This window comes from Stegastes partitus, unplaced genomic scaffold, assembly GCF_000690725.1.
Source record: "Stegastes partitus isolate 25-593 unplaced genomic scaffold, Stegastes_partitus-1.0.2 Scaffold278, whole genome shotgun sequence".
In the NCBI taxonomy this organism is placed as follows: Eukaryota; Metazoa; Chordata; class Actinopteri; family Pomacentridae; genus Stegastes; species Stegastes partitus.
Window position 1 is genome coordinate 335,561 of NW_007578009.1, and position 22,985 is coordinate 358,545.

Sequence of the window (22,985 nt, forward strand, 5' to 3'; positions counted from 1 at the left end):
AGTGATAATATATAGTGATATATAATGCAGAAACATTCTAGGTGGGGCGCAAAGTCATGTTTTGTATCTTGAACTGTTGCAGTAATTTTATTTCAATTAGAAAGGCTTTTAAATTGTTTCAGATTTTGTTCTTTATACAGACAGCAAAGTTAAATGTGAAATCGGAATTTGTGCAAATTGTAAAAGTTGTCCAACAAAGCTTAAACCTGGGATCTGTGTTGTTCATTCTTTATATACTAAATGGTCTCCTCTGTATTTTGGTGTAAGGTACATCTCTATGCTGATGATACAGTTTTGACCTGTCGCGTAAATACTGTATATTATGATGTCAGATCCCTTCAGCACTGCTTTTCTCAGTCACAAGTAGCTCTTAATAAACTAATTCTTAATACAGATAAACTAGGTAAATTCAGTCAGTCAGAAAACTTGATGATGACAGTCTCTACGATGAGTGGCACGAATATTGAAAAAGGGAATTTGGCTCAATGAGAAGCTGAATATCAGTTGTCCAAACTGGTGACCAAATTACAAGAATGAATCATGTTTTCCACTGCATGTAGAAAATGTCATATTATGGTTTTGTTTCTGTCAGTGTTGGACTGCGGTGACACTTCATACATGCACGTATCAGCTGTGACTCTGCAGCCCTTTGACATGAGTAATCATTCAGCATTAAGATTTATTATAGGTGATAAGGACAGTGCTAATAGGTTGGGTGGCACTCCCACTCTGTAAGAAGTAATACACACAAGGTTTTATCAATTTATAAAGCACGTATTCAGGTTAAATTAAATTACTTCACTGCTGTCATATAATGGGCACTCTTACCAAACACACTAAAATGATTGGATTATCCTGCAGGTGCTGCCTGTTTTTGCTAATCTTGGAAAATCCAGTTTTACTTACCTGCATCCTGGAATAACCTGCTGAACAATCTTGACTCGATTTTACCTTTAGGTCAATTCAGGTTTCTAATTTCCTCTTTTTTTTTTGTTGGTTTTACTTCCAGCTGCTCTTGTCTTGAGCTAATTCATTTGTTTTTAAATTTTAAAGTTTTTACTAACTTTGTCTTTTCTCATTTTATTGTTTTCCAAGTTTCTTGTCTATGTGTACAGAATTTATTATTATTTAGCTATGTAAATGAGGCCTCCATCCCTCAGTGTATTTCGCATTTAATTAAGGTTAAATGAATGAAAGCATCTTATGTTTTAATGGCAAAGAGGAGAAAACTCTCCATTATTAAAATTAAATGTTTTTTCATACTTTGCTTTTTCTTCTTCTTTCCTACCACAGTAATCATCTCCAACTCCTTCCTGTCCAACGCCTAAATTGGGAAAAACTTGACTGAATTACCCAATTGTGTGTAAAGTAGGTGCAACAGCAGAACACTGCACACACAGTGAATCATCTGTATTGTTAATCAGATTATGTCATTCATAGTAACACATCAGTCGCTTGAATCATTTCTCTGCAGAACAAGTATTTCTGAAAATGTTGAATTGTATTTCAAAGATGTTTTTGAAATGAATGAAAAATGTAAAAAAAAAAAAATAATAATTTAAAAAGCTAAGGTGGAGTAACCATCTCATAAAAATGCAGCAATTTTGGATAATTGAAATACCTTTTCTTACCATAATTTTACAGGGGGGTCATGTGTATTTCTTTGCTTTGTAATGTTCATTGAAGTTTATTTAGACATGGAAAAAAACAATATACATATAATGATAATATACTAGCATATAATGATATATCACAAGTTTATTAATTTATGAAAACAAATTAATTGAACACTGTTGTCATGAGAATCTCAGTCATTTAACAAACAAATCTATGTAAAATTACAGATTTTTTTTTTTACTGTTAAATGTCATGAATTGTCTCTAATTATAGAATCTATATATATTGACAGTATTTCCTTGGTCTTTAACAGCCTAATCTATTCAATTCAAATTTATAGTTGCAGGTTAGATATGTAAATTCAGTCTATTTTTGTAACTTCATTGATAGTTTGTGTTTTTAAAAACTACTTTTTTACATTGTAGTAAAGGTACTTTTATTTACTCAAAGAATCTTATGACTGCTTTATCCAAAACATGAAATTTAAAGTACTAAACTAAACATTTAATTACATTCTGTGATTTAAATATTGACCAGATATGACTTAAAAATATAAATTACTAAACAAAGTATTCAAGTGAAAATGTGAAAATGTCTTCGACAATATGTAGAATGGATCAGTGGTTAGCATCGTTGCCTCGCAGCAAGAAGGTCACCGGTTCACGTCCTGGTGAGGACACCTGGGATCTTTCTGCGTGGAGTCTCCAGTGCAGCGTGGGTTCTCTCCGGGTTCTCCGGCTTCCTCCCACAAGGTCCAAAAACATGTTGAGGTTAATTGGTGATTGTTGTGAATGTGAGTGTGCTTGGTTGTCTGTCTCTAAGTGTAGCCCTGTGATAGACTGGTGACCTGTCCAGGGTGTCCCCTGTCTTCACCCTAAGTCAGCTGGGATAGACTCCAGCCCCCCGCGACCCCAGTGAGGATTAAGCGGTGTATAGATAATGGATGGATGGATGGAATATGTAGAATATGAGCAGGTATGATGACGCTTTGTGCTCAGTCCTGTTCTGTGAGCTGATCTTGATATTGTGTGAGTTCCCGGATCTAATTGTGATAGTTTTACTACTTGAAACGTTGTACACTCCCGTGTTTATTTGTGTTAGTCATTAAAGTGAGCAGCCCGGCACAAACAAGAACTTAATCTTTATGCACACCTTGCATGACTACGCTTATTTCAGCCTTGTAAGGGTTTCTTATACTAAAGGTCAAAAAAACAAAACAGTCTGTCGTTTCAGTACTGCTCTCTAAATCCCAAGACTTCTTTCAGGCTGTGTGGGATTTCACGCTGGTAACAAACCGTGCCTAATTTCTTCTTCTAATTACTGGAAATCTGTGGCAGATGACAAGAAAGGGACTCTGCACTAAAGCAGTTTAATGTCAGAACTTCTTATCATGAGACGCAGGAATGAGGAGAGTCTCTCAGGGTCAGACATACGGATTAAAAATACTGCTTCTCTGTTTTTCCTGCCTAATAAAAGGTTTGCTTTAACTGTTTAATTTGCCGTAAACTGCCTGACGACTGACCCCGAGGTCTGACAGTAGAGAAAAAGCAGTTTGAAAGAAATAACAACACAATGGCAGCCCATTGGGAAATAAAAAAAGACACTGGGGGATCATGAAAGTCCGTTTTTTTTTTCTCTCATTTATCTATATTTTCTTATTCGGACTGAAGCTGAGCACAAAGGAGAGGACAAACAGGCGCCACGTCTTCTGCTAATGCACAGTTTGCACTTTTTATTGTTGCCTCATTCACTAAACAGTTCAATGGTGCAAGATTACCATACACAGAATTAGGATATCTGCATGACACATCTATGCTATACAGCGAATGGATTATAATTATTACAAATACAGTAAACATATTTACATTTTAGTTCAAGCTCCATACAACACAGATATTTACAAAATAAGTATGAAAATGAAACCAGTATGACAAATAATGTACAGTGTTAATGTCATGGTCTTGTCTTTTTTTGTCTTTTTTTTTTCTTTTTTGGTGAACAAATCCGAAAAGGGAGTTAACTGATATTAATCGTCAGAGGAGGAGGGGGGGGGATGGAAAATATCATGGCTAGTTAAAGGCATCAACGGAAAAAAACAAAATAAAGTGTTGAGTTGAAGAAAGACACAAACGATAGTATACTGTCATTTTCGATTTTCACTAGCTACTTTGTGTTATATTCCCTGATATTAGAAAAAATAAAATGAGTTAGAAACCACCTGTTTTGTCTTCATGTGATAGAATTCTGACGGCTGGTTAGTTAGGATGGGTAGTGAGTAAATATTCGATTCGCTCAAACCGCTTTCCGATAAAGAGGAAGCACTAATGTAACCCGCGTCCTGCGAGGAGGTGCGGTGGGTTACATTTTAGGTCTCTTTTTCCTTTTTTTTTAAAAGAAGGAAAAAAAAAAAAAACACATCTTTACATTCAACTCTCTCCCAGATGGGACTGGAAGAGGCTGCCACGCCGACATTTGGTTCATTATGAGCAGAACAACTAAACCGCACAGACTTTATTTGATCAGTTAGTTGAACCTTTTATTAATATGTGCAAAGAGCTGCAAACTAATATGTACATTGCAAACAATAAATACACAATCCAAAATAATATACCTCTGCAAATTAGTCACTGAGGTGAGAATGTTTGCTCTGACAGGCGCTCGTATCGGTTCTTGAGGGTTTTTGTGAGGTACGGTGCACTTGGAGCTTCGATCAGTGCATAGATGCTTCGTCGTTATGTCTTCATGTGGGGCAGGGAAAGTGTTTTTCCCAGAAAATGAGGATAAAGCAGGTTTTTGTTTCTCTGACCAGCAGGTTGGTTGACCTGAGGGCAGGCGACTTTATGTCATTTTTCAGTTTTGAGGGGAAAGTTTTGTGTCTTTTACAATGAAGATAAATCACCAAGAATTACGCTAACACAGGCAATGGGTGCCTCTGTTTCTACTTTACACCTTAAATTCCCTTTCATATGACACAGTAGGCGTACTGCTGGTTGGTCGGCCAGAGTTTATTAACGCCCATCTGCATTTCTAAACACACATCTCCTTCATTAGTAGAACCAGAGGCTCCCAAGTGCAGCACTCGCGGCGCAGAGCAAACATTTTCACGAACAGCATCAAGAAATAAAACCTTTGAATATGTCGTCCCTTTAATATCACGTCTTTCTTTCTAGTAAACCTTTTGAGAAACAGCTATCATCCAGTGTAGCCTCTGATATGTGCTCTTGTCATTGTTCCTGATGCTCAGAAATAAACCTGGACTCAACATATGCGATCTGCCTTTTAGACTTTTTTGCTATAGATATGTGTTAATGTGCAAAATAAGGTTAAACACCAAATACATGATGTCGGTTACAAATTAAGAAATAAATGCCCTCTGTTACATTTCGTATAAAACTTCACTGAGGAATGGTTAAAAGAATAAGAGAGGAAAAAAAAAAAGATGTTAATAAAAAACAAAAGTCAACACAATGAGAGTTAGATGAGCTTCAATTCGAGAACACAAATCGAATATGAACAACCTGTGGTGCAGCACTTCACTTTAGAGATTTGAACCCGACGCTGGTGTGACGGCGACGGGAGACTGAATCTGTATCTGTCCTGCAGGCGATATGCTTCCTCAGCTAAACTGCTTCATTCTCTTTCTCGCTTCTTCCTCCCACTTCATCGAGTTTTGTCTTTTTTTTTTGCGTGAAGGTTCAACTGAACGTTAGCGCGGCTCTCTGGAGGTCTCAGCGTGTTAGTGTAAGCTAGAGGAGCTAAAGAGGAATGTCTTAAATGAGCTACCACACTGATCCCAGAACGGACTGTATGTACAAATGAAACTCTCTTTCTCTCTTTTTAACGCTGTCCATCTTCCTCCTCCCAAATCCATCGCCTCCTTGAAACCCTGTTTTTTTTTTGTTTTTTTTTCTTGAGATGAAAAAAGCAAAAACAACAAATATCTACTCCTGCAGGAACAAATCCGCGGAGATGTGAGATTCTTACATTTTTTGCTCGTTGTAGCGTGAATTTTTCGATGTTGACACAAATGCATGAGTGCTTACTCACTGACTAACTGACTGACTGACACTGGCACTATTGGGGTTTTTTTTTTTTGGAGTTATGTACACAGACTGAGGAGTTGGATCTAAATATCACCAAGAAATCCATTCCTGCCCTCATGTCTCGCTGACAAATTTAGAGCTTTTTGTTTAGGAGACGGTTCGGAGGGGAGGCGGGAGTCTGCTTTAGGAAGAGGCAGCGGCCTGATGCAAATCTCATGACGAGAAAACAAAAAAAAATCCCTAGAAATTTCTTAGCAGCAATAGTTCATGTAGCAGAGCATAAACTAATACATCACTTGGAGATATTTGTACTTATTCCCTTCATGATTTCAACAGTAGGTTATCTGATTTGTTTCTTTTTTTTTCTTCCAGTGATTAAAGTTGGTCTTCTCCTGAGGACTGCTGCAGTTAACATGCCAGCATAATATATAAAAAAAAACAACAACCCAAAAATAAAAGTTGTTTTGGGAGACAAATAACACTGATATAGACATTTTTTTTCTCGCTTTTTTACAGAGATGATTGGCAAACTGAAAATTAGTGGCCAGAAAGAACAGCTTCTGAAGAGTCGTGCACACACAAGTAGACTACTACAACATGCTACTAGTTAGGGGAGTTTGGGAATGACAACAAAGCGGGACGAAAATTAGACCCAAACATCGTCATAAAAAACAGAAACACAAAAAGCTGAGGGGGGAGGAAATAGAGAGGAGGAAAGCTAAGTCGGCAGAGGGTGGCTGGAGGAGGAAGGGGGGAGGGGGGGAGAGGCAAATTTGTCTGGAACTGAAACTTTTAGTCGCATGAAAGGAGACTTAAGCCACAAGTCTACTTACAAGAGAAAACCGTCAAGAATCACAATGATTAATAAGTGTTAACACTTGGTATGTTCAAAGGCTTTTCAGAAAGAATGGAAGCCGTGGTTTCCTGTGCGCCACTCGACTCACTCAGTTCTTCGTCAGGCCGCTGCGCCTCCTCGCCAGCTTAGATCTGAGGGGACAAAAGGGTTTTACATCAGGATGAGACGAGAATGTCACTTCTGAGGAATGTAGAGCCGCTACATGTTAACGAGCCCATAGTGTTGATGTACAGGCTCATAATTAGGGTTTTTTTATTGGTCAATTAGAATGTGTTTACGTCCATTATTGTCAAAAAACTAGGGCTCTACCAATAATGGTGTTTTTTTTTTTTTTTTACCCTTTATCGATAATCAAAAAAGACTGATGACTAATATCTGAAACCATCAATACAAATGATATGCTTTATATAAACAGCATGTGATAGCAGAGATCCTGTCATTCATAACCAGGCTTCTGCATAATGAGGATTTCTAGAACTGGATATAAAGAGTAAAAAGAGGAATGACATGATGCTGGATGCTCTTCTCTGTTTCCTGTGAGGTCGACTGATTGAGACTGAACACTTTGCCTCCTGCTGTTCTTCTCTGTTTTATGATTCTTTCACTGTTTTATCAATGTTATTGCCCACAAAGTATCTCTAAGTGTTATATCTTATTGTTTTCCAGTCTCTGTTTCTGGGTAATCTGTGGCCGTCTTCTAATTAAGCTGCTAGCTGCTAGCGTAGCCTTAGCCACTATGAAAGAAGCCAATGTTGTGATTTGTAGCGATGGCGGTGCTTCCTGATCAGTTTTTGCAGATTGTGTCTCTGCTAGAGAGACGTGTCTGTCAGTTACAGCAGATTGTTTAAGGTAATCTTTAGATTGCGTACGGCGAAGGTTAAACGGCCCACCAAAGTTCTGAGCAATAGCCGTAGCATCATCAGCAAAAAAGGTTCCAGCTGTGTCACAACAACACCACGTGGATTATTGGGCCTTTTTCTGTGTAACGATGAAACTGTGCACCGCTTGTAGAAGATTGTTTATTACAACTTTAGCAACATCTGCTATCTCACCTTCAACACACAGCTCTGCTAATTTACCTGAACTGCTCCACTCTGTAAATGCCCTGTCCTTGTCTGTAAGCAGTAGCTTTCAGTGTTGATTGGCTGCTACTTGTCACCAATCAGGTAGAGCTGTGGGCGGGACATTGCTGAGACAACAGTGATTACAGAGAGAGGGAGCTGGCTGCATCGGAGCTAAAGTAGAATATTCAATTTATTTTATCTGTAATCGCTAAATGAAAATAACGTGACTGCTAATAGGAAAAATGTAGATTATCAGCCCAAATAAGGTCCCCCTCCTGAAAATCCTGCTGAATGTTGGTTACATAGAGTAACACCAAATCCATGAGTGTAGGGAGAGAGACGTAGCATGAGCAGAGCTGGCTCCCCTGAAGAAATAATTTCAGACTGCGAGGCAGCTGCTCGTTCATTATTTGAGGTCAGAACTAGCTGCTAGGCAGGCGTTATGCAAATGTGTTTAATAACAGAAGAGGGCCCGGACTTCTAATGAGGTGTTTCAGGTAGGTAAGCAGCAGTGTTTTCTGTGGGAGACAATAACTCCCTTTGGCGTGGACCTACATTTGTAACTTTGCAGACCTTTTGTATGCATGAAAAAGCTTCAGATTACACTAAAGGAAAGAGAGAATAAAAAAGCTCTTTAACTGCTGTGTGACAGAAGTGGGTGGGTGTACCTTATCGTTCCTGCTAGCAGAGGATTAAAGGCGTACAGCCAGTCGTTCATGTCTTTCTCGTTGTTGGCCTGCAGGAGGATTCCTCGATGTTTTGTGCACACAGCAAACGTGTTGGGAGTCTGAAAAGAAAACGTCAAACATCTGTCATGTCACACATCTAATTTACACGCAAGCTTTAAGGAAAAAGGAAAAGTTTTTTTTTTACATGTGTTGCCGTTGTGACTTGCAGAATAAATCACTGTCTGATGCATGAGTTGTGCTTATAAACTTGATACAGTGGGTTTTTTAAAACTTAAAACCCCACCTTAAGCATGGCCTGCTGGTCTTCGCTGTATTCCACCTGCGCTGTGGAGAGGTTGAGGACGCCTCGCTCCACTGGGTCCTTGTCACTGTTGTAGATGAAGACGTAGGGCCGGCGAACAACCACAAAGTGCTTCACCCACGAGTTTGAGCGTGGCTCCATGAAGCTCAAGAAACCCTTCTTGGACACAACAGATCTGAAAAGACATCAAAAAAAAAAGAGAAATCGGTTAAAGGAGTGCTTGTTTTCCTGAGGAAGAATGTGATCGATTTAATTTGCTTCCGGTTGAAATCATCCGGGTTCAGCAAGTTAAAATCAATTCACATCATTTCTGCTTGAATTAGAAAAACAAGGTTATTGAAGTCAGTTTGGGCTGTGAGGTACATCTCATATTGACAGTGTTTTTATTTCGCTGGAGCACAGAGGTCAGACATGCGAACAGGCTAACATGACTTCACTCACCCTGGCCTCATTTCTTCAATATCAGGCACCAAGTTGAGGAACTCGTTCTTTCCAGCTCGGGCAAGGTAGGACGTCTCCAGAGTGGGAACCATTGGAAAGTTTTCATAGTCTGAGCAGGAAGGACTGGAGGCACGAGAGCTGTTCTCTGGGGTCCTTAGAAACAAAGCGAGCCAAGTTAGCATCATGGCAACCCATGTCAATAATCTCAACCTTTATGTGGAAGGTGTTTGGAGAAAAGCTTTACTTCTGGTCTATGGAGCCACAGCGGGAGTCGGACAGAGAGGGGCAGGTGGAGGAGGGGGTGAGGGTGGCACTGCTGAAGCTGGTCACTGATGTGTCACGTCCCATGGGTGAGATGTCAGAGAGCTAGAGTGCAAAACAAGAGGCAAAGGTAGATCATAAATACACCAACTTCCTAGTGAGACGCAACACTGTAGTCATTTGTCAGCATATCCAAATAAAAAGTGACAAAAGTGAGGTGTGTGACTTTTCCCACCTTGCAGTCACTGATGCTGTTGACCACCTGGTTGTATTCACTGTTGAAGGTGTGTGTCAGGAGGCGCAGGCACTAGAAGACAACACAGATGAGAGCGATCAGTTCACAGCAGAGGAGGAGAAGCAGCTGTTCAGGGACAAGCTTCACTGTGAATATCCCACAAAACAGACTTTCTCCTCACCTTAGTAGCCAGCTCCTTCTCACGATCCACCAGGCTCTCGATGTCAGCGGAGTCGTAGCCGCTGCTCTCGCTGGGCGTGATGGCACTTTCAAAGGTGGTGCTGGAGATCTGCGAGGAGATGGAGGTGGAGGTGGACAGGGTGCCTGAGCTCATGCTGGGCGACAGACTCTCGCTCAGGGACTTGGTGGTCGGAGCTGTTCCCACTGGAGCTGCCTCTCCCAGCTTCTCCCTCAGCAGGAGGAGATGACGGGTCTTCTCCACCTGGACAAATGGCAGGTAGAAGTTAAGTCTCTACTCCAAGATGAAACGTTTACAAGAAACTGTGGATAATTTACTTGGAAGACTACGATCTTAGAGTGAGACATTAAGGAGTTAGAAAAAGCAAGAGAAACTATTTAAGGAAAGGTTTACAAGGTCAAAATGAGACTATTGTTTTCTTTAACATAACCTTTAAGGTTTGGAATATGTTTCTGAAGGTCCCACCTCATGCAGCTGCTCCATTTTCTCCAGCTCCCATTGGTGCTCCAGGATTAGGCTGTCTCCTCTGGGCCTCCACCCGGCCAGGTTCTCCTCTCCTCGCACATAAGCCACTGATGTGTCCAGGATCTTCCTCCTCCTCCTCTGCATCCCTGCTCAGGACAAAAGCACTCATTAGAAAGAAGTTCTCAAAGGAAGCATGATAAATCTCTTCTTCAAACATTTCTTTAAATGATTTTTCAGTCTGCTCACCTGGACTTCCGGTGTCAGACATCTTGCACAAGCTCAGCTCGTAGATGCCAGTGACTCGGTTGCTGTAAAAAACAAACAAACAAAAAAAGCAGAGGAGGTTCTGTTAACACGGCAGAAATATTGTTTATTTATCAGAAAGTTGATCCAGCGATACAAATGGCAACAATACCAGTCAGGAGTTTTGGAGTATCCACTCCCGAAGAGGTTCCTGAGAGAACGGGGAGGAGAGATCTTGGCGTCTCGGGAGTAGAAGACCATGCAGATGTCTTTGGTAATAATTGCAGGCTGGATGCAGTGGTCCAGCTGTGAAGAGGAGACACATGGAGTGTGTTAGCAGCACTGAACCCCAGAGATGAAAACTAACAGAGCATCTCTGCAAACAGCTACAACACAGTGAAGTGGTGACAGACCTCCAGATATGCAGACAAGGTCATGTAGATCTTCTCTCCATAAGGAGTGACTCGGTTTAGCAGGAGGGAGTTGTGCAGGGAGCTGTCCCACACTGCCTCAAAACGATAGAAAGTCCTGAAGGAGAAAACCCAAGAAAGACACAAAGAAATTAACTTCCACAGTGTTATCTACTCTAAAGTACTACTTAGTGCTTCTGTGGGGATACAGCAGGGTGTAATTCTGTGGAAGAACTTGTGAATAACCTCACAGTGGTTCAGAAGTCATTCTGTCAATGATGACGTGAGCACAACCCTAACAGATGAGGCAGTGAACACTGTGCAGTGACTGAAGTGACCCTCACACTTAGCTCTCGTCATAACAAGATGTGAGGAGACACATCTGGTGAGACCTTGACAACAGACACAATAGGAGCCACAGAGTGTCAGGAATCAGCTGGTGCAAACCAGGATGGTGATACAAAGAACATGAAGCTTATATGTTCAATATGTCATATTTATGCTAAGATACTCGTCATGCACCATAAAGCAGTAATGAAAGAACTATCGAACTACGGCACAGATGCTAAACCAGCAGGAAAACATCGGCTGACTGCTATTCGTGAGGCTCTGTATGAGGTTGCGCTGTTCCTGTTCTTGGCAGCAGGGGGCGTGCTTACCCACAAACTGAGAGAAAGAACTGCTCTGCTGGTGCCTCGCTGGCCTTGAGCGTTATTGAGTTAAGACCCACACAGTGAAAAACAACTGAGAGGAAAGCATTCATTTAGAGATGTCTGGGTGCCACAGAAGATCAACACACCACTGTGGTTGGAATTGAGGACACAAAATCACAAACTAATACAAAAAAGGGGTTGCATTTGCATCAAAGATCGCCTTTACTTGTCCATTAAGAATTTTGATTTTTTTTTTTAGGTTAAAAATGAATAAAGACAGATCTTATGCAACATGCCAGATGTGAAGAACTTATTTCTAGAATCTATAGGACTAAAGAGAAGCATAAAGGTCTTTCAGTGAAGGAGCCTTATGTTCTCTGATCACTAGTACCTATCAATATCCTTATCAATAGAAAGCCTGAGCACAATCAAGAGTCCAGCCGCAGCAGGAGGAAAGAGAGTGCACAGAAAAAAGAGAGAAGCACAAAGAGTCAGGCAACAAAGGCAATGAAGCAAACAAACAGGAAAATTAACAGCAGTGAAATGGAAATGGTCATGCAATGATTTCAATGTGACTTCAGCAAATATAAAGACAAACACACTAAACATTAAACAGCATACAAACAGTTTTAAAGAAAAACAAACAAACTAAAAAACATGACTAGAAGTTAATCATGACAAAATGATGATTGCTGTATTTATAAAAAAAAAAAAGAAAGAAAGTGCTTCGTGACAGACTTGGACTGGACATCTTATATTGTGTCTAGTGTGTGTTCACTTTTTATTACAGACAATTTACCTTTAAAGCTAGACAGAGCCAAACCAATTCAAAGTGGGCATTGTACCAACCTGTTGGTGTTGTGGGATGACTTGATGTTCTTGGCAGAAATGATGTTAAGGGACAGGACAGCATCCGCTGCACTATCGTCCACTTCAGCCTTGTTCCTGATACGACCTGGTGGGATACAGACGAGCACGAAACATCAGTGTGATCATTAGAACTAATTATTACCTTTGAGGGAAAATAAATGCTCAACATAGGAAATCAATCAGCAGTTTAACAGCCAGTTTGTCCACTAACAGCCATATTATCACAGGATCGAGCACAAAGACATGCATCCTCACTCATGAGCCTCTGGATAAAACTGTCATGAGCTAAATGTGGAAAATAGGAAATGTAATTATTTGGTCCATCAGCTGTGGCTGAAGCATAAACTGCTTCAAGTGAGAGGCCGCCTGAAGCAAAACAGGCACATCTTACCAGATTGGAACTATTACTGAGAACACTGTGTGGTGTTTTTAAACGTGTTGTGTAACTCTCTCGTCCTCTAGTATTGAACAGCAGTGCTTTTGTGTTGCTGGTTCCTGCTTGCTGTTGCGAGGCAGTACTATTAATCCCTGAGGGAAGACAACTCACCCACAACCAGCTCGCGAACGTCCTTCCAGTGGAGCTCGCTACCCTTCTCATGGATGAGAGTCACCGTGATTCTCCGCTGGATCCCCTGCAGCAAACAGGACAGGAGCTTAGGACGGCAGTACACACAGCTAGAACAAAGTTAAGCCTCTACATGTTTCTCACTGAGAGGAAATATCACTGACTTGTCTAAACTTTTTTACATTTTGTTAAAACAAGAACATATTCAATTCTCTTTATAGTGGCAGGTTGGCAAATATGTGTGAATTTTGTGCTCAATGACTGGTGTGAGTAGTCGGAAAGGTGTGGATCTCCAGTACCTGGTGCAGCAGGTAGGTGCCATGGCAGGGCAGTCCTCCACTGTGATCCACTACAGCTGGGATGTACCTGAGCAGGAAGGGAGGTCACAAACAGACATTAACAACATTACAACTCACTTTATGAGTATCATGAGTATAAAGGATCGCCACTGTTGCAAACTCTTAAGCTTAAACTATTTTAAACTCAAATCTTTCAAATATTTTCATGTCGTTCATCCTGACTTTTTGCTTTTATGTTAGTAGGTAAAGACTTTAAAAATGCCCTCATTATTTATTTAGGTATTTACTGCATTCATGGCCATGATTGTAGCAGGTAGGTACTGAAGGACGGATTTATACATATGGTGGCATTTCATAAAATATGACTCTTAGTGGTACACAGAGGTTCTGTGTAAATCCTCTGAAACCTAAAACCTGCCCACAGGTTTGAAAAGTATATCATGTTTTTAAAGAATAGACAGAATTCCACCATTTATCAGAGCTAGAGTTGTGAAAACAGAAAGAATTGTCAGGTTTTCAACTTTCCAACTGTCCTGGAACAATTCATCTGTGATGTGCTCTTCCCTCAGAAAAAGGAACCAAATCTAAATCTGATATTTCATCAAAGTCCCTTTATTCTAGAGGGCACATTTAAAGATTTGCCAAAAGTAAATCACGTCCCCTAACCAGGTTCTGTAAAATCACAAAAAGTGACTCACTGGCAACCAACAGTCACATAACAAAATTTCAGACTGGACTGCAGGCTGTGTTTTCAGTATGTCTGTAGTGTGTAGAGCCACCACTTCTTTTTCCAACATTGGCAACATATGAGCGTGTATAAGAAAATAGTGTACATGTTATTTTCTTTATTTTTTAATTTTAACAAAATAATCAAAGAAATACAACTTTCTTTTTTTTTTATGATTTATGGTATTCCAATGTTGTTAGACTGCAAAGACATTTTAGAGTTTTTTCTGCTTCTAGGTGTGGTTGCACTATTTCTGTAGAAGTGCAGTACTTTATGATGCTGTAAAAAAATGAGCTCACAGTGAGTAAACATGTGACAGGAGCAAAAAAAACAGCATGACACAGCTTGGTTGTTTACAGGCTTCATCGACAGATTTCTTACGTACTTCTTCCTGAAACATACTGAAACTGTTTAACAAGTTTTATGTGTTTTTGTTTTTTTTAAAAGCACTCATAAAGAACATCAAGAGTCTAACAACTGATGATCTCATTGTGTATGTGAATATTAGACACTCAGGTAAATACTTACTCTCCAGTGGGCTCCAGCTCGCTGATCTCAAACCAGACCAGCAGATCATACTTGCTGACACACTGACCCAGGTTGGACTTGGTGATGGTGTTCAGCTTGGTGGCTGGAACTAACACATAAACACACAGGCTCAATATGCTTAATTTAGAATTTCCTTTACTTTCAAAGCGGGGGAATGACGGTCTGGGACAGACATTAACTGCACCATTTGGATTACTAATTGGAGGATGGATATGTGACGCAGACACACTGCTGACGTTGGATACTGAGTCATTAACCCCCACACGTAAATGACATATTATTGAAGAGAATCACAGAAAACAGAAGCTGGAGGTAATGCAGTGCAGTCAAACTAAACGGTAAATGTGCTGTGAGGGGCTAAATCACAGATTACACCACCACTGACAGCCCCCTGCTGTCTGACACATCAGGATTATGTTCCTGTTGAAACGGGCTAATCTCTGTGGCACACAGTTACATTCATTTGTGTACAATATGGCTGAAAGGAATATTATTTCCCATTTAAACTACTGTAATTAGAACGCTAAAGGCTTCGGCCTCCGGAGTTGGAGCTAGGCTGTGAATGCCAAGTCAGTGATCTTCTATGATTATGATAAATACTCATTTCTCGGTTTGGCTTGAGATTCAGCAAATGCAGCAGATTTACCTGAAGATGTCACCTCAGGCCAGTTTCTAAGCGACAGGGGAGGGTTGGATTGAGCTGACAAGACCTAAATACGCTGCAGCGAGGTGCAGCACACATCACCACTGCAGAGCTTTGTTGTGCTACTACCTGCAGTCACAGAGCACCACAAGAGCAAAGCACAGCGCTAGTCTAATGACTACAACACAGATGCATCTGATGCCTAGCTACCACAGAGTCCGCTGTACCAACCGTGGTGCCTGGGCACAATTAGCACGGGGTCATTGGGCACTGCGAGGAATGGGAAGTGAGAGAGCTGGTCAGCCTCGTCCTCCAGACTGGCCACAGCGGAGGAGGCGAGGGCGTTGGCGTGCTCAGACAACGTGTCCAGCACTTTGCCGTTGACATAGCCGCTCATGAGGTAGCGGACCAACTCTATCTTTCTTGTATGGTCTGCGTGTGCAACGTATGATATCGCACGGGGGGTGAGAAAGATTGGAAGGGAAGTGTGAATAAAGAGATGTGGAAGAGGGAGGAGAGAGTTGGGTAAGAGGATTATAAATTGTATGATTAAAAAAAGAGACAAAAAAAAAATCCAAAGGAAGCGAGAAATGAAAGAAAAAGTGGAAGGACATATGAGGCACGCTTATGTAACTGTAACGAACACAAAATTATGCTGAAACGATGGTGACAGGTGCAGAACATATTGCTGCTTCAGTAAGTATGTAATGACATTGAAATCCTTACCTGGTTTAGACAGAGGCATGGGGATGGGGTAGTATTTCCTCGATGGGGTTGGAGGACTGTTGAGACAAATGGAAAATTAAAACTACAGAAAATATGCACTTCTGAAGAACATATTTTAGCCATCATGACATAGAAAAATCTGGTATACACAAGAGCTCTATAGAAGAACTGCTTTTTAAACGTCACCTACCTGATCAGGTCCTGGCCGTGAAGGTGCAGTGGGTGCTGCTGGTAGTGGCCGAACACTTCAAACACGATGGGTTTGCTCTTGATGTATTCAATAAAGGACTCCGTGACCTCGACTGAAATCTGCTCAAATGGTTAAAAAAGAAATTGTCAGACATATGTAATTTAAAGTTGTCAAAGTACAGCTTGTGTGTGTGTGAGCAGGTGTGTGTGTGTGCACTCACATTCTGGACGTGGTAAAAGCCCAGAGGAGCTCCTTTGCCGGCGTTCTTCAGAGGCTCAGTGGAAAAAGCCTCATCGTGGCGATGCAGGAAACTAAAGGAACACAAACGCATGTCAGTGTGTCGCATTCATTTTTTGATGCAATGAATTTAAAGATGTTTGCTTATTTTTGTTTCTGTTACTCTTCACTGGCATTATTAATGTATTTTTTTTTAATTAAAAGATTATGTTACATCAGTCATCCTATTGTCACAAATCTTCACTGGTGGAATTTAATACATTTACTATGGTACTGTACTTAAATAAAGTACATCAGAATTGTATTAAAATATTTCCATGTTTTGATAATTCTATACTTCTACTCTACGACATTACAGAGGCAAATATTGTGATTTGTACTCCACTTTATCCATCTTAAAGCTTTAGTTACTGTTCATTTTGCATATTTAGATTACTAATATGAAATATAAACTGACAAAAATGATTTTTCATTGTAGGTTAAGCTGCCCAGCAGTGGAAAAAAAGTAAAATCACCACCAGCTGCAACATTGAAGTGATATACACATGATCATAATCATAATCCAATAATATAATATACATATGATTTTACATAATGAGTACTGTGAGTTTAGGTGTTCTGAGTTTGCCAATAATTTTGTACTTTTACTCTCTTCAGTTTCTTTAGTTGTAGTATTATTTATGCTTTACAGTAGTTTTCCTCTGAAAAGGCTGTTTTTACTCTTTTTTTTAAATCAGTAAGTTCAATGGCATATATAAACATTGATACATTTACAATAGTGCCTCTCAACAGTTTGACAAAAGACACCAATTGATATACAACACACTTTACAGCTTTGATATCAATTAATCAGAGTCTTTACTCTGCCACTATTGTGGACTCACTTGAATTGGCAGAAGATGTCGGCGTACTCAGGTGGAACTCCGCTAGCCTGGAGCACAGTAACACGAAAGGTAAAGATACTGCCCACCTCCAGCTGGCCTGCCAGCCCGTCGCCATGACTCAGCTTGGTGTCTGCAATGTTTCCCAGCTTGAGGTCTGAAGAAAAAGCCATAGACAAAGGTTAGCGGGACTTGTGCATTGATTTACTAAAAAAATGACCCAAGACTGCACCTGTGATTGTGCTTCGCAATCTGCATATGAATCCTAAGCTCTGCACAATACCATCAGACTGGTTTCTGCACATTTTCAAGCTTAAAGTGATTTGTTGAGCTGATTCTGCTGTTCAGTCATCAAACAAACATTCCTTTACAGAGCAAGAAAAACTGCAAAAAGTCTCATTTCCATGACAAAACATTTTAAGTCCTCCTTTGCATTCAACAGGACCATCTGCCAAGTGTGTTTCCCCCTGGGATGAGAGGTCGACTTTTACGAGTGGCGAGGTGAAGGTCTGGCAGCCGTACCCATGTCATTGATTCTGTTGAGCTCCTCTGAGGGGGTGATGACCTCTGAACTCTGACCCTGGCCCTCCACAATGCGAAGCTCTTCCAGAGACAAGCCGGAGCGGGTCATAACCGTAGAAGGAAAGTCGTTCTGATTGGCGGGAAAAGAGATGCAAGAGGATGCAGGGGAGAGCATTAACATATAGCTGCTATAGTGTGAAGTACTAGTAGTGGTAGTATTGTGTAACATCATATGATTGAGGCTAAAAACTATATTTCCCTTTCCTTATTTGTGTTATATTAATAGGGAGATAAGAAACAGCATAATACTCTAACTAAGCACAACATCCTGCGCTGACTTGATGTTTTAACCCAAATATTACACACCCACCGTCTCACGCACAGAAAAAGTGTGTCTCTGAGTTCTGAACGCCTTTCATCTGATTCAGGGCTCACCTTTTTGAAGTATTCATCATCAAAGGAAATCTTGGCGGTTCCTGACTGTCTAACTCCTGACCCGTAGTCTGGAGCCTCCTCGTCAGCTACAGAAAGACAAACCATCTTATCAGGATGTATCACAGACGCAGCTGACTTAAACCGCCAAAGCACATCAAAAGCAGAGGAAAATCTAAGGGAATCTTTTCTTTGCCAGCAGATCAGTGGCATGAAGAGCCCTTCAACATGTCGTCACACTGCTATCAAAACAGAACCACGCATTCATCAAGTCATTTGGTTTGAGTAAAATACATTAATGAAGCAGCATAAAGACTCTAAGACAACATATGGCACTCGTATATTATCAGCAGCAATGTTTTTATCTGCTCCAATCGTCTCGCTCATTAAAGAATCTCATTAATTACTCACCAGCTATAGCCTGGACCCCCACGCGCAGGAAACCACGCACCTCGCCCTTCTCTGTTACTATGGCAACACGGTGAACCAGTGGTACGGGGTACAGCAGGTTGCTCAGGTACACGAAAGCTCTGAGAGTAAACAGGAGGGGAGAGATATGAAAAGCTGATTGTGGCGCAGTGTGGAGCAACCGCTGCAGTCTTATGAAGCAGAAAACACTGGATACATGGTGGCGTATGCTGTCTGGTTACATAACTGACATCTCTTGCATTTAATTAAGCTTTCTGAAAGCAGATTAAATATACACTTTAGGAAAAAAAAAATCTGAGGAGCGACTTGGAGACAGTTTTCAGATTTCTCTACACATTGACAAATATGCCTTTCCAATGATTTGAACATTTTACCTTGTGCACAAACATTTCCGGTGTTTAGCATAGATTAGGGACTACAATAACATACAGTCAAATATTAGTGACATATGTGTGAAGGGATGAACAAAAACAAATGAAAAAAAACCCAAAGTGAACATAAAACCAAACATGCTTCAGGGCGTTGAAATCAGCAGCAGCTTAAACCTTGTGTTTTATTTTTAAACTGAGTGACAGGGTGATGACAGATCGCCCAGGATGCAGCTGGAAAGGCTGTAAAAAGTGGTTTATTGTGTTGTGTTATGGTGTTGGTAGTCTCTCACTTACACACTCACTGACATTTTGTTTTGTGGGACATGATTTGCTTCTCTGCACCCCCGGTGACCTACTCCTTTTCTGCCACTCCCCCACCCTATCCTCTCCATCCCAGTGCTGGGAGAATCAAGGCCAAGACAGAGGAGAGATATCAATCTGTAAAAGCTCTGAAGTCACACTGACGCAGGTAGCTGAGCTACAGCTTAGCAGAGTCTGGCTTGGCTTGAAGCCTGCACGAATCTGTCGTCTCATTCTGAGAATGGCACCGTGTTTATTACCCAGTTATTATGTTTACAGCGCCGAGGCTACAGCCTTGGTACAACGTGTGCTGTGATTTCAACGCTGCTGCTGCATATTATTTCATCATGACAATGAATTAAGGTAAAGTAAAACAACAATTAACTGCTAGGGAGTTAATATAAACTACAGTACATTTCATGAACAATGTTAATACAAAGTTGTGAAGAAAAATAAAATAAACACAATGTAATAAATAAAATAAACAAAAAAAAATCAACCAAGGTTTAAAGGATAAAAAAAAAAAAAACATAAATGACAAACATTTAATTAGCTTTAAAACAGCAAATACATGTATTCCACACACAGAGAGGAGTTAATACGGTGAGCGCTGGGATGGTGGCGGGGGATGAGACATCATGCTGGGAGGAGGTGGAAAGAAAAAGATGATGGCTTTTCAATTTTTGGGGACTCAGTCTAAATTAAAAGTTGGAGATAAAAAGCAGCCCTGTGAGCACAGAAGTATGACTAATCATATTAAATTCAAAAGGGGTCCATTTTATCTGTGACTGCTTTTAGTCCAAGATCTGACTCTTTCACAAAGGAGGGCTTTACTAATTATTAGTAAGTGACATGCTCACAATATTTACTGACATCTGTAAGCTTATAACTTGCCAGCTGTTAAGCTAATATATGAACAGATTGTGTATAGTATCAGACATGCTGCTGTGTTTACATCTCTACTGCACTGTTTTTGAGTGCAATGTCAGTCTGTTCAAAATCTCCTAAAAATCACGAGCATCCTTTATTTGCATGATGATACAAGAGGTGGTTTATCACCTACAGTCATTTGTCTTGATCATTTTTCCCCATTTGTCTCACTTTCCTTTATATCTGCATGCAAAAACCTAATTAAGCCAACATCAGCTCCAAACTCCTTCCCCAGCCTGCATGTGGAGGATGAGCACAAGCCACTGCCAGTCACCAACCTTCCCACCAGGATGAACCACGGGGAGCGGTCGTAGAAGGGGTCCTGGCCGTCACTGAAGATGTCCGAGCCCTCCTCGGTGCCGGCGTCCGAGCTGGTGTCGTCCACAAACGCCTCGTCGTCGATCAAGTCGGACATCTCGCTCTGGCGCTCGTCGGCGAGCTCTGTGATCTCAGAGTCGGTGGTGGAGAACGTGGGCGAGGGCGTGCGGTCGGCCAGGTGCTCATTAACGCAACCGTGGAAGATGGGGGAGCTTAGAGGGTTGGTAGTTTGGGAGCAGCAGCGAAAACCAAGGAAAAAAGGTAACAGTGGAGTGATGGCAGAGTTAAAACAGGACGCAGCAGCTCAGGAAGTATGGCAACCTTCACTTTAGCATTTTATATAGAATTATTTGTAGTAATTTCCTACCACAAATCACACAAAACAACCTATAATTAAAAAAAAAAAAATCAACTAACTGTAGCTGGACACTCATCAGCAAAGATGGCTTGCTTTTTTTCTAGCCGTAATTATAGGCCTTTATTCACTCCAATAAATCAATTGGAGGAGCTATTGCAAATGTAGCTGTAGGATTCATTTCATAAAGAGCAGGTATTAAGCTAATAGGTGTCAGAGCAGTTTATGGAAACGTGAGCATTTTAAACCAAAATGAAACGGCACTTTTAAGGATTAACGTATAAATCGTCTCATGTATGCTGGGTGAAAGAGGATAGAATACAAAATGCCACAAATGTTCACATTATCCAAATCCACTGTGTTGGTGACAAGCTTTCGTATGAATTACAGGCAACATCAACATGAGAACGGCAACACACACAGCAAAGGATGGAAGAAAAAAAAGGGATAATTTACACAACTCATGTGATGTCAAATGAAATGAGTAAATACAAAGGGACATTGGTATGACATTAAAATAAATGCACAAAAGAAAGCCACAAATGCAGCACACATGGCAAAAAGAAAATGCATTGAAATATTAAAATGAACAACAAAAAATCAACAATGATAAAGTGTAAACATGTGATATCACTCATACATGTGACTCCAATGACAAGTGATGAAAGTGAAAAATGAAATGTCGTGTCAGATTCATAAGTCACGACAACACAACCTGTTCAAACAGGCAGCAACCAGCATGACAAAATGAATTCAGAGTAGACATCTGACATGACTGTGCAGCTACATATGTGTGTCTTCTGGTTTTCTGTGTTGCATACCTCCCGACAAGTTTAAACCAGTGGAAACGGTCGTAGAAGGGGTCGTTTCCTGTCAGAGAGCCTTCGCCATCCTCCTGGTGAGTGGAGGCCATTTCTCCGGCGCGGTCATACATCTCCCTCATCTGGTCCAGCCGCTGCCTGCAAATGACGACGGAGTGCGCTCGATATTAATGGAGGCGGGATGAGAATGTACAGCTCACTTTACAGCTGGAGGGAAGAGAAGCTGCTAGATGTAGAGATATCTGTCCTCATAAATCTTTGTGTTTGGGTTGTGAGATTTTTCTGGTACCGAAGCCGTGAGAAATGATCTGACAGCAAGCAGAGTGAAGAAAGACATCTTTGAGAAGATCATTGACGATACGTTGAACTGGTGTGGTTACATATTTGAAGTCCCCTTTCAAAAAAAAAAAAAAAAAGTGCTTTGGAAATATTACTTCTCTTGCATGTTTGACCTTCACTGTGCAGAAGGATGTATGTTTAGAGTTTGTCACTGGAAGTCCTTTTTCATATTTATTAGTTTAACGTAAAATCTAGGCTTCAGGTGTTTATTAGTTTTGAGACACTTGAGGACTGCATTGCACAAGTAGAGATGTACCTAGAGACACTGTGAATCTAGCAGTTAAACTTTTAAAATGCAAACTGTCTGCAGATCCACAGAAGGGAGAAGTTGTGCTTTAAGAATTTCTAAACAGGTAATTTAACACTGTAATGGAAAAACCTTGTCAAACTCAAATTCGTATTCAAAGTAGATCATCTTCAAATACATATACATGCTCAAACTAAACCCAGGTCTAGTTTAAGCAGGTGTGGTTAGAAGCATACTTGAGTTTTTCAAGGGACCAGTAGTGCGTGGCTCCATTCTTCAGATCTTGAACCTCTACGGCCACCACGGTGCGAGGGAAAGGTCTGGGGTCACGCTCTTTCTCTGGCTCTGGCGACAGGAGCTCAGGGGGCAACGGAGAGTACAGCGTGTCTGTCAGCAAGACGAACTGGAACTGGACCTGAGGAAAAGGAAAGGCAGATGGAAAAGTAAGAATAAGTTAAAGTAGAATGAAAACATCAGTATGGTAAGGTTGATATACTGAGGTAGCGAAGCACCCTCCATTTTGTGGCCTTTCTCTTCCTCTGAGGGCAAAATGTTAAACCAATTAACAACTCTGGATATAAATTACAGAGAGACAGAAGCCTCAAGGAAAAAAAGAAGGAAAAAAAAAAGTCTGAAAATGTCATGTGACAGTTGGCCCATCTCCGGTATCAATCAAGTAGCGCCTAGAAGGTGACAAGAACATAAATCACGCCAGTCTTCCGGTGGGGAAGGTAAACCGTAGAAGACCAGCATTTGA

At 40.8% G+C, this 22,985-nt stretch overlaps 1 protein-coding gene across 4 annotated transcripts in view; it reads right to left on the minus strand.

The window, feature by feature from the left end:
* Positions 1 to 3,321: 3,321 nt before the first annotated feature.
* Positions 3,322 to 22,985, minus strand: part of kif1b (kinesin family member 1B) — a 62,050-nt gene continuing 42,386 nt past the window's right edge. For 3 of the 4 annotated variants that reach the window (XM_008282583.1, XM_008282582.1, XM_008282581.1), the window contains 25 exons: positions 22,465 to 22,643; positions 21,643 to 21,780; positions 20,427 to 20,678; positions 18,530 to 18,648; positions 18,122 to 18,207; positions 17,687 to 17,816; positions 17,168 to 17,321; positions 16,267 to 16,357; positions 16,047 to 16,165; positions 15,857 to 15,912; positions 14,467 to 14,575; positions 13,212 to 13,278; positions 12,895 to 12,979; positions 12,327 to 12,432; positions 10,828 to 10,942; positions 10,587 to 10,720; positions 10,418 to 10,479; positions 10,172 to 10,317; positions 9,689 to 9,949; positions 9,508 to 9,579; positions 9,256 to 9,377; positions 9,012 to 9,164; positions 8,553 to 8,745; positions 8,249 to 8,367; positions 3,322 to 6,647 (listed from right to left, as the gene is read on the minus strand). In XM_008282583.1, the coding sequence (XP_008280805.1) occupies positions 6,605 to 6,647; positions 8,249 to 8,367; positions 8,553 to 8,745; positions 9,012 to 9,164; positions 9,256 to 9,377; positions 9,508 to 9,579; positions 9,689 to 9,949; positions 10,172 to 10,317; positions 10,418 to 10,479; positions 10,587 to 10,720; positions 10,828 to 10,942; positions 12,327 to 12,432; positions 12,895 to 12,979; positions 13,212 to 13,278; positions 14,467 to 14,575; positions 15,857 to 15,912; positions 16,047 to 16,165; positions 16,267 to 16,357; positions 17,168 to 17,321; positions 17,687 to 17,816; positions 18,122 to 18,207; positions 18,530 to 18,648; positions 20,427 to 20,678; positions 21,643 to 21,780; positions 22,465 to 22,643 (3,111 nt within the window). In that variant the 3' untranslated portion in view covers positions 3,322 to 6,604. The remainder of the gene's footprint in view (positions 6,648 to 8,248; positions 8,368 to 8,552; positions 8,746 to 9,011; positions 9,165 to 9,255; positions 9,378 to 9,507; positions 9,580 to 9,688; positions 9,950 to 10,171; positions 10,318 to 10,417; positions 10,480 to 10,586; positions 10,721 to 10,827; positions 10,943 to 12,326; positions 12,433 to 12,894; positions 12,980 to 13,211; positions 13,279 to 14,466; positions 14,576 to 15,856; positions 15,913 to 16,046; positions 16,166 to 16,266; positions 16,358 to 17,167; positions 17,322 to 17,686; positions 17,817 to 18,121; positions 18,208 to 18,529; positions 18,649 to 20,426; positions 20,679 to 21,642; positions 21,781 to 22,464; positions 22,644 to 22,985) is intronic. The other variant, XM_008282584.1, reaches the window with a different exon arrangement.